We start from the raw sequence: 12,060 nt of genomic DNA, 5'->3' as shown, positions 1-12,060 counted from the left end.
TTCTCCAGTTTCCTCATTTCCCCTCCCCCTACCTTGTCTCAGTCCCCACCCTCGAACTCAGCACCACCTTCCTAACCTGTAATCTTCTTCCTGACCTCTCCGTCCCCACCCCCACCACGGCCTATCACCCTCACCTTATCACCCTCACTTTAACCACCTTCCACCTATCGCATTTCCAACGCTCCTTCCACAAGTCCCTCCTCCCTACCTTTTATCTTAGCCTGCTTGGCACACTTTCCTCATTCCCGAAGAAGGGCTCATGCCCGAAACGTCGATTCTCCTGCTCCTTGGATGCTGCCTGACCTGCTGCGCTTTTCCAGCAGCACATTTTCAGCTCTGATCTCCAGCATCTGCTGTCCTCACTTTCTCATATCTGATCAAATAGCCCTGGTTGGGATGACGTTTGGCTTATATCCAGGAAAGAATATTTAATGCTTCTATGGTGATGAGGAAACCTTTGAAACATTTGACCCATTTTGCCTATTGCCAGGGATGGAGAGTTTGAGCTATAGGGAGAGGCTGAATATGCTGGGGCTGTTTTCCCTGGAGGCTGAAGGGTGACCTTATAGAGGTTTATAAAATATTGAGGGGCATGGATAGGATAGATAGACAAGGCCTTTTCCCTAGAGTGGGGGAGGTTTAAGGTGAGAGGGGAAAGATTTAAAAGGGACCTAAGGGGCAACGTTTTCACACAGAGAAGATGGTGCATGTATGGAATGAGCTGCCAGAGGAAGTGGTGGAGGCTGGTACAATTACAGCATTTAAAAGGCATCTGGATGGGTATATGAACAGGAAGGGCTTAGAGGGACATGGGCCAAATGCTGGCAAATGGGACTAGCTTAATTTAGGATATCTGGTCAATATGGAGGAGTTGGACTGAAGTGTCTGTTTCGGTGCTGTATAACTCTATGACTCTGACTCTTAGTCTGGGTAAAATTTCCAGCCTGGATTCAGGATGGACTCCACATATGGATCAGTGGGTAGCTCCCATTTCACCAGGGCTCTGTGAGCTGTTTATATCCCAAAACGCTGGTGCGGCCACACTAACTATACAAAACGCTCGTGCGGCCACACTTGGAATATTGTGTACAGTTCTGGTCCCCATATTTCGGGAAGGATGTGGAAGCATTGGAAAAGGTTCAGAGGAGATTTAACAGGATGTTGCCTGGTCTGGAGGGAAGGTCTTATGAGGAAAGACTGAGAGATTTGAACCTGTTCTCATTGGAGAGAAGAAGGCTAGGAGGGGATTTAGTAGAGACATACAAGATGGTCAGAGGATTAGATAAGGTAGACAGTGAAAGTCTTTTTCCTAGGATGATGATGTACGAGGGGGCATAACTACAAATTGAGGGGTGATAGATTTAAGACAGATGTCAGAGGCAGGTTCATACGCAGAGAGTGGTAAGGGTGTGGAATGCCCTACCTGCTAATGTAGTCAACTCAGCCACATTAGGGAGATTTAAACAATCCTTAGATAAGCACATGGATGATTTTGGGATAGTGTAGGGGGACGAGCTAAGAATAGTTCACAGGTCGGCACAACACCGAGGGCCGAAGGGCCGGTTCTGCACTGTATTGTTCTATGTTCTATGTAAAGTTCAGAATGTGAAAACATTGACATTGGAGTTTCGAAACTCCCTACAATTTATGGTCTTGTAAGACACAGGCAGATGCTTTTCCTTACAGACACGTTGGCATTGGGTGGGGTCCAGCATTACCAGGTGCCAACTCTGGTATTGTTCTACTGGAATCTGGCTGGAACTATGGAAGATGAACATTGCAGTAGATTGTGTGTATTTTCTTGTACTGAGGAAGAATTGACAGTGAGATTGGTGACACAATTTAATTGCTACATTTTCTAGCATACATGCCTGTTAGAAAATTTTGACGGCCAAAACTCTGATAAAAAGTTCTCAACAGTTAGTGCTTCAGCTAATATGCGATTGGCTTCACAGTAAACCCGTCACAGCTGTCAGCCTGGCACTGTGGGAAGAAAGATTGCCACACAACCTGTTCCAGGAACTGAGCCAACCTAAAACCTCCCTCAGGAACAATAATATCACTAACAATGTAATAACCGAAGATCCTAGAAACAAGAAACAACTGCTCAGTCTGCCCGGCTCATCTGTTGTTAAAATTCAAATTAAGACACATCCAAATGATTTGCATTATTGTGATGAATGATCTTTCTCCCTTGTGCTTTTTTGCTTTGAAAACAATACTTTATTTTATTCCTTTTGCAAATTTCAAAACATGTCTCCATCATTAAATGCATCAGAGCAGTGCTCACTGTTGTAGTACAGACTGACAAAGTAAACATTTCACACCCAGCACAATCCCCAAAAAGTCAGCAGAAATAAATGACTAGCTCATTTGCATAGGGTTGGGTAAGGCACAACAGGTTGGTAGACAAATCTACCTTGCATCTTTTCAAACAATACCTTCAGATCTTTATATTCATCTTGAAATATCAGGTCTTCTGGTTGAATTTTCAATTTTTGGTGAGGAATCTGTTGCTGGGAAATTTCTGACCTTGCATCAAGTCAGCATCGTGAAATGACGTGACCTTCAAATGCAAACGTCCTTATTGGTGGTGCTAAGATTATCTGCTCCCTCTTTTGAGATGTTGATAGAGGCAATTGACACAAGACAAGAAATCCTTTCAGTGGGACCCAACAGCAGAAACCTGCCCCTCTGAAAGGCCTCGATGAATGTCAGAATTGTGACATGGAAGAGGTTCAGTGACCTGTGAAAATCTGGCCATGTGAGTGGTCAGCGGTGCTCAGGTAATAAACGTCTCATGTTATGTGCATCATGTGAATATAGGAGTGAGGAGCAGGAGGAGGTTTTCAGCCCTTACACACATGAAGGTCATGGTTGTGCTGGCTATGGCCTCAGTTCCATTTTCTTGTCAGCTCGCTGCTGCATAATACTTGACTCCGTTGTCAATCAAAAATCTCATTCCCACCTGAATACATTCAATAACCAAACCTCCATTGTTTACTGGGAAAGAGACTAACAACTCACAGAGAGCAAAAAAACCCTCATCTCCATTTTAAGAGAGCAATGTCTTATTTTTAAACTCTGCCCCTAGTTCTTCCAAACAAGAGAAAACTTTCTTCATTTATCCACTGTAACAAGTCTCCTCAGGATCAATAAGATCACCTCCCATTATTCTAAACCCCAAAGGATATGTCTCAACCCATTCAATCTTTTTTTCCGTAAGATAAGCCCTTCATCCCAGAAATGGCTCAACACCATCTGGGACAAAACAGCCTTGACTGGCACTCCATTCACTCCTTACAATTCTGGCAGATTCTAGCTACAGTATGTACCACAATGTGTCTATCTATAAAATGCACAGTATCAACTCGTCAAAGCTTCTTCAACACACTTCCCAAGTCTGCTACTTCTGCCACCTAGCAACACAAAGGGACTAGGTACAAGGAAATACCACCATCTGCAAATTTTCCTTCTAGTCACACATCATTCTGACTTGGAAATATGTTACTACTCCTTCTTTATCAATGGGCCAACATCCTGGAACTTCATACCTAAAGCTACTGGCACATCCCTGGATAACATGGACTGCAGAGTTTCAAGTCTCATCAATTTCTCGAGGGTAATTAGGGATCAGTGGTAAATATTGGCCTTTCCAGTAATGTCCACAGCCATGAATGAGCTGAATTGTGAACAGGCATCCCATGTGTCCTTCTAATAATACTGTAAACAATGTAAATTATGGCAATACATCATAAAAATGTTCTACTGGAGAAATGGAGTGTCTCTGGTATATTTTATTTCTTTAGCATGGGATGGAAATTTATATACTAAAACCCTTAAGGGAATGGAATTTCTAATGAAGTTGATTGCACCATTCTTTTCAAATTATTCCAAGATTTGAAGCATATTTTCAGGATCAGCCCATTCTGTTGCAGGTGGCACAGTATAAGAGTTGCTGTCATAAAATGTTCTCCTGTTCCTTCCCCTTCCCAAGATAGGCATACGGAAATGAGGGTTCTATCCTGCTGGGAGATGCTGCAAGTATTCCAAAGACACTAATTCTCCAAAATCAGTCAGTACTAGTGCCATGAGGAAGTATGATGTAGCCAGGCCTCTTGCCTGACTGCATCTTCACCAGCCTTCCACCCAGGAGAGAAAACTTTATTTGCCTAATCAATTGAGATGCCATTAATTATTGAGATAATCGGCATATATATTCCCTATGGACAGTGTTACAAATGAAGGTGTCACAATGCTGTGCACTCATTCTTACCTGTTTTTGCTCTTCACCTAAACCGTCCCACATTGAGGCAACAATCTTTGAAACTTCACCAAATGTGGCATTTGGATTTTGACCTTTGATAGCTGCTTGGGTATCACGGAAAAACAGAGCGTAGGCTGACACGGGTTTCTGCGGCTCATTTGGATCCTTCTTTTTCTTCTTTTTTGGAGTTTTGGGTTTCTTTCCAACATCTACTGCAGCCCGTTTTTCACCACCATTCATCTATGTTACACAAGAACCAAAGGTCATGCTTTAATAATGGTCACATTTATATTTAAACTGATACAATCTTTCTGAAGAATGAAATTTACTTCATCCATTATACAAAGGCCTAGCCACCTGACTAATGATGATTTTAATATGACTGGTGACTGCATGACATTTTTTTGTTTTGCAGTAACATATTTATGTACTTTTATTAAAGTATTGTTAAAAGCAGTGAACTTATACAGTAAAATAAGTTAGATAAGGTCAGAAATTCAGTACAGGGGACTAAGTCCACCAGTAATAATCAAATACTTTTAATTGAACTAATTATTCACAATTTCACCATTTTTGGCTATGTAAGTTGTTCCTGTTTGTGTTTTAAGTGATTTTGCAAAAAATACTAACCACTCAAACACAGAATAACACAAAACACAGAGTCTCAAAATTGCTATTTGTGATCTCATCTATGGAAACTCTTTATAAATGCCAACTCAATAATTTTAGCTTCTCAGTTAAGATAGACGCGAGAGCAATATGCTGCACATATGTTAAACATTCATACGATAACTAACAATAACTGGTATTTCTAGCTATTTATCTAATTTGGAGTAATATTTTGCAAGCTTTGACTCAATAAAAACAGCTATCATTAACACAATGTGACCTACCTAACAGTTTTCAGTGAAATAGATTTGTCACATTGGCCAATTAGACTATATTAAATATTAGTCATAATCTTTTCATTGCAAGATGTTCAAAACATGACTGCAAAAACATTCCTAAAATCATTCTAAATGTTACCATCTCAGTCATTTCAGCAAAACAGCTAAATTACAACATTAACTGTTTAACAACATCCACATTTCACGTTTATACTTTATAAAACAGAGATTAGAATTGAATAGGAAATATTTCAAATAAAATGTCTGGGACAATTTTTTTTTGCAAGATTTTCTAGGGCTCATTGTCACAACGATGTTACAAAGCACTCTGAGTATGGCAGCGATGCTGGTATCGTGATAATATTACAAGGTTAGAAAATCCAAAGACCCAGGCTATTGATGTGGGGACATGAGTCTAGTACTGCAGCTGGTGAAATTTAAACTCAATTCATGAATCTTGTATATAAAGCTGGTCTCAGTAATGGTGACCATGTGCCAACCATTGAGTGCCATTGTCCCAAAATGTAACTAATGCTCTTTTGGGAATGAAAGCTGCCATCCTTACCTAGTCTGGTTTTCACATGACTCAGATCCAAAGCAAAATGCTTCACTTTCAGATGTCTTCTGGAATGGCTGAATAAGCCACACAGTTCAAGAAATTATGAATGGACAATAAATATTTTATGTATTCACTTGTGGGACATAGGCATTGCTGGCTGGCCAGCATTTATTTCCCATCCCTAGTTACTTTTGAGAAGGTGGTGGTGAGCTGCCTTCTTGAACCATTAGAGTCCACAATACCATTAGGGCAGAACTCCAGGATTTTGACCCAGCAACAGTGAAGGAACAGTAATATATTTACGAGTCAGGATGGTGAGTGACGAGTAGGGGAACTTGAAGGTAGCGACATTCCCCATATATCTGCTGCCTTGTCCTTCTAGATTGAAGTTGTTATTGGTTTGGAAGGTACTGTCTGAGGATCTTTAGTGAATTTCTGCAGTACATCTTGTAGATAGTACACACTGCTGCTACTGAGCTTCAATGGTGGAGGGAGTGGAGGTTGTGGATGTGGTGCCAATCACATGGGTTGCTTTGTCCTGGATGGTGTCGAGCTTCTTGAATGTTGTTGGAGCTGCCCCCATCCAGGCAAGTGGGGAGTATTCCATCACACTCCTGACTTGTACCTGGTCAATGGTGGACAGGCTTTGGGGAGTCAGGGGATGAGTTACTTGTTGCAGTATTCCAAGCCTCTGGTCTGCTCTTGTAGCCACTGTGTTTCTGTGGTGAGTCCAGTTGAGTTTCTGGTCAATGATAACGCCCAGGATGTTGATAGTGAGGGATTCACTGATGATAATACCAGTGAATGTCAAAGGGCAGTGGTTACATTGTCTCTTGTTGATAATGGTCAAAGCCTGCTTGTTGTGTGGCATGAATGTTACTTGCCACTTGTCAGCCAAAGCCTGGATTTGTCCAGATCTTGTATTTGAACACAGACTGCTTCAGTGTCTGAGGAGTCATGAATGGTGCTGAACATTGTGCAATCATCAGCGAGCATCCCCACTTCTGACCTTATAAAGCAGGGGAGGTCATTGGTGAAGCAGCTGAAGATGGTTGGGCCGAGGACACTACCCTGAGGTAAGCAAGAAGGTGGATTGATGTGTGTCTACTTCAACGCTAGGAGCATTCGGGATAAGGTGGGTGTTCTTGCAGCATGGATTGGTACCTGGGACTTCGATGTTGTGGCCATTTCAGAGACATGGATAGAGTAGGGACAGGAATGGTTGTTGCAGGTTCCATGATATAGATGTTTTGGCAAGATCAGAGAAGATGGTAAAAGAGGAGGAGGTGTGGCACTGTTAATCAAGGATAGTATTACGATGGCAGAAAGGATGTTTGAGGACTCGATACAGAGGTAGTATGGGCTGACGTTATAAAACAAGAAAGGAGAGTTCACCCTGTTGGGAGTTTTCTATTGGCCTCCAAATAGTTCCAGAGATGTAGAGGAAAAGATTGCAAAGATGATTCTTGATCAGAGCAAGAGTGACTGAGGGACTTTATCTTTCCAAATATTGACTGGAAATACTCTAGTTTGAGTACTTTAGATGGGTCAGTTTTTATCTGATGTGTGCAGGAGGGTTTCCTGACACAGTATGTAGACAGGCCAACAAGGGGCGAGGCCATATTGGATTTGGTACTGGGTAATTAACTCAGCCAGGTCTTAGATTTGGAGATAGGTGAGCACTTTGGTGATAGTGACCACAATTCAGTTATGTTTACTTTAATGGTAGAAAGGGATAGGTATATACCACAGGGAAAGAGTTATAACTGGGGAAAAGGCAATTATGATGCAATTAGGCAAGATTTAAGATGTGAAGAATGGGGAAGGAAATTGCAGGGATGGGTACAATTGAAATGTGGAGTTTATTCAAGGAACAGCTACTGCGGGTCCTTGATAAGTATGTACCTGTCAGGCAGGGAGGAATTTGTCGAGCGCATGAATCTCTTGTCAAGGGGAAGAAGAAGGCTTATGTTAAGATGAGACATGAAGGCTCAGTTAGGATGCTTGAGTGTTACAAGTTAGCCAGGTAATACCTAAAGAGAGAGCCAGGAGGGGACATGACAAGTCATTGGTAGATAGTATCAAGAAAAACCCTAAGGCTTTCTATAGGTATATCAGAAATAAAAGAATGACTAGAGTAAGATTAGGGCCAATCAAGGATAGTAGTGGCAAGTTGTGCGTGGAGTCCAAGGAGATAGGAGAAGCACTAAATGAATACTTTTTGTTAGTATTCACATAGGAAAAAGACAATGTTATCAAGGACAATACTGAGATACAGGCTACTAGACTGGACGGGATTGAGTTCACAAGGAGGAGGTGTTAGCAATTCTGGAAAGTGTGAAAATAGATAAGTCCCCTGGGCCGGATGGGATTTATCTGAGGATTCTCTGGGAAGCTAGGGAGGAGATTTCATAGCCTTTGGCTTAGATCTTTATGTCGTCATTGTCTACAGGCATAGTGCCAGAAGACTGGAGGTTAGCAAATATTGTCTCCTTGTTCAAGAAGGGGAGTAGAGACAACCCTGGAAATTATAGACCTGTGAGCCTTACTTCAGTTGTGGGTAAAGTGTTGGAAAAGGTTATAAGAGATAGGATTTATAATCATCTAGAGAGGAATAAGTTGATTAGGGATAGTCAACACAGTTTTGTGAAGGGTAGGTCATGCCTCACCAACCTTATTGAGTTCTTTGAGAAGGTGACCAAACAGGTAGATGAGGGTAAAGCGGTTGATGTGGTGTATATGGATTTCAGTAAGGTGTTCGATAAGGTTCCCCATGGTTGGCTCTTGTACAAAATACGGAACCACGGGATTGAGGGTGATTTAGCGGTTTAGATGAGAAATTGGCTAGCTGAAAGAAGACAAATGGTGGTGGTTGATGGGAAGTTTCATCCTGGAGCTCAGTTAATAGTGGTGTACAGAAAGGATCTGTTTTGTGTCCACTGCTGTTTGAAATTTTTATAAATGACCTAGGTGAAGGTATAGAAGGATAGGTTAGTAAATTTGCGGATGACACTAAGGTTGATAGCATTGTGGATAGTGCCGAAGGATGTTTCAGGTTACAGAGGAACATAGATAAGCTGCAGAGCTGGGCTGAGAGATGGAAATGGAGTTTACTGCGGAAAAGTGTGAGCTGATTCACTTTGGAAGGAACAACAGGAGTAAAGAGTGTAGATGAGCAGAGAGATCTCTGTGTCCATGTACATAGATCCTTGAAAGGTGCCACCCAGGTTGATAAGGTTGTTAAGATGGTGTACGGTGTGTTAGCTTTTATTGGTAGAGGGATTGAGTTTTGGAGCCACAAGGTCATGCTGCAGCTGTACAAGACTCTGGTGCGGCCACACTTGGAGTATTGTGTACAGTTCTGGTCACGCATTATAGGAAGAATGTGGAAGTTTTGGAAAGGGTTCAGAGGCGATTTACTAGGATGTTGCCTGGTATGGAGGGAAGGTCTTCAGAGAAAAGGCTGAGGGACTTGAGGCTGTTTTCATTACAGAGAAAAAGGTTGAGAGGTGACTTAATTGAGACATATAAGATAATCAGAGGGTTCGATAGGGTTGGATAGTGAGACCCTTTTTTCTTGGATGGTGATGGTTAGCACAAGGGGATATAGCTTTAAATTGAGGGGTGATAGATATAGGACAGATGTCAGAGGTGGTTTCTTTACTCAGATAGCAAATTGCCTCCAAGTAGACTTACCTACTTGAAGGGCATTTAAATGGTCATTGGACAAACATATGGATGAAAATGGAATAGTATAGGATAGATGGGCTTCAGAATGGTTTCACAGGTCAGCGCAACATTGAGGGCCGAAGGGCCGGTACTACACTTTAATGTTCTATTTTCAATGTTCTAATTCCTGCAGAGATGTCCTGGAGCTGAGACGACTGACCTCCAACAACCATAACCATCTTTCTATGTATGACTCTAACCACTGGAGAGTTTGCCTGCAATGTCCATTGATTCCAGTTTTGCTGGGACTCCTTGATGCCACGCTCAGTCAAATACAATCTTGTTGTCAAGGACTGTCCCTCTCCCCTCCTCTCTGGGATTCAGCTCTTTTGTCCATGTTTGAACCAAGGCTGTAATGAGGTCAGGAACTGAGTGGGCCAGGTGGAACCCAAACTGGGTGTCACAGAGCAGGCTATTGCTGAGCAGGTGCTGCTTGACAGCATTGTTGATGACACTTTCCATCACTTTACTGATGACTGAGAGTAGACCAATGGGGTGGGAATGGCTAGGTTGGTCTTGTCCTGTGTTCTATGTACAGGACATACCTGGGCAATTTTCCATATTGTCGGGTAGATGCCGGTGTTGTAACTGAACTGGAACAGCTTGGCTAGAGGAACATCGATTGTGCTATCGATGACCACATGCCATAACGTCTTCCTACAGAAAATATTTCCGTTAGGTTATACAGGGTTGTTAGTTTCTGTCAGTGCATTGTTTTTGTAAAGAAATGTTTCCTTCCCCCTTAATAACTGCCAATATTTTGACATTCAACTTGCTACACAAATGATATCAGGTCACTCTTACAGTGTGGAATGGAATGGTCTGACTATTCTGAAGCTTTGCTTCTTGGAACCTAGGTTTAGAAAGAGACTACTTTGGGAGATTGATTTAAATGGGTGGAATTTAATTTTGGAGAACTGATTGGAGAACATAGTTGCTCCCATTGGGAAGACCCTAAATGACAAGCCTTCCCCACCTTTCCATCCCAAACAATCAGAAACTGATGGCTATCTTGTTTTCAGTGCCACTGATAGAACACTGCAGAGGCTTCAAGTCACAAAGAGACTCCGACTCCAGTACAGGAGGTTATGGACTGAGTGCTGGCTGCTGGACAGTCAAGGGGATGGGAGACAGAAGCATGTGGGTGTTGGAGGAAAGAGCAGGATAAGACTTTCCTTCCCAATCCCTCGATATAAATTGAGTACCTTGGAATGTGGAACCCTTCCCAGTATCCTGCAAGTAAACCTGACGGGGACCTCTTTTCAGGCTCACTGTCTGGTGAACCCCTCACTCACTGCTGGTCAAATACCAACATGGGCAAGGCATTACCATGACAGGAAGGTCATCCATAAGCCTGAACATTATTGGGCAGAAAGGGGGAGGTTGTGGGATCCCTCTCCCACACCCACCAGTTTCATTAAATGTTTTCTGCCTCCAAACCAAGCCCTACATGGACAGACCTTTAATTCCACCCAATGTCAAAAGCACTTTACAACAGTTTTTGTTTAACACTGCCCATTATACAGACAATTTTGTTTCCAATACACTTGCTCATTTTATATTTGCCCCAGCTAAAGCTGCAATTTGTTAATGCTGAAACTGGTTGTCTGCAATGAGAAAAAATCTATTTTGAAGCACGTTAATCAACACAAGGTTAATTATAAATATTGGCATGAAATGCTGAAGGAGTTCTACAATCCTCTCCTACAACTTACTTCTCGGCTGCATGAGGCATCACAAAAAGAAATGCCTCAAAGGTGCTTTCAATATGTTCCACATTTCCCTGTCAGTGCTTCCAGCTTCCCACTGGATCTACAGTGGAGAACGGCAACTTCTCACAAACCAGCTTATCCACTGCAATTTCTGAATAATTTTCTTTCCATTATTGGAATTAATTATTGAGTTGCTAAACACTAGTTAAAAGTAAATACTTGTGATAGGAAGGGAATAAATAGCAGGTATATTTTCTACAAGTTCAGCAGTTTTCAGGTTTTTACAGTGAAAAAATATTGTTATTCCTTTCTGTCTGCTTTGTTTCTGTTCCCTTGTCACTTTACATTTGGCTGGAATTTCCTTCTGCTTAAGATGTAGCCTCACCTTTACCGTAGCCACAGAGAGGGACAGGAGCAGACAGAATAGGACAGCATTTAATTGGGGGAGAGGAAATTATACTATTATTAGACAGGAACTGTGGAGTATAAATTGGGAACAGTTGTTCCACGGAAAATGCACAACAGAAATGTGCAGGCTGTTTAAGGAGCCATTGTTGCGAGTATTGGATAATGTTGTCCCACTGAGACAGGCAAGGAATGGTAAGGCGAAGGAGCCTTGGATGACAAGAGCAGAGGAGCCTCTTGTCAAGAGGGAGAAGGAAGCTTACTTAATGTTGAGGAAGCAAGGATCTGGCTTTAGCGGATTACTGGGTAGCAAGGAAAAAACTCAAAAATGGACTGAGAAGAGCTAGGAGGGGGACACGAAAAAGCCTAGGTGGGAAGGATTAGGGAAAACCCAAAGGCATTCTACACATATGTGAGGAATAAGAGAATGATCAGAGAGAGGGTAGGGCTGATCAGGGATAGTGGAGGGAACTAGTGCCTGGAATCTGAAGAGGTAGGGGA

At 42.2% G+C, this 12,060-nt stretch overlaps 1 protein-coding gene across 1 annotated transcript in view; it reads right to left on the bottom strand.

Annotated features, from left to right (window-relative positions):
• Positions 1-12,060, bottom strand: part of tox (thymocyte selection-associated high mobility group box) — a 250,318-nt gene that overhangs the window by 38,268 nt on the left and 199,990 nt on the right. The window contains exon 5 of the mRNA XM_043689379.1: positions 4,277-4,507. Within this exon, the coding sequence (XP_043545314.1) occupies positions 4,277-4,507 (231 nt within the window). The remainder of the gene's footprint in view (positions 1-4,276; positions 4,508-12,060) is intronic.

Source organism: Chiloscyllium plagiosum, chromosome 4, assembly GCF_004010195.1.
Source record: "Chiloscyllium plagiosum isolate BGI_BamShark_2017 chromosome 4, ASM401019v2, whole genome shotgun sequence".
Lineage (NCBI taxonomy): Eukaryota > Metazoa > Chordata > Chondrichthyes > Orectolobiformes > Hemiscylliidae > Chiloscyllium > Chiloscyllium plagiosum.
Note: the sequence above shows the minus strand (reverse complement) of the source record. Positions and strands in the feature narration are given on the sequence as shown.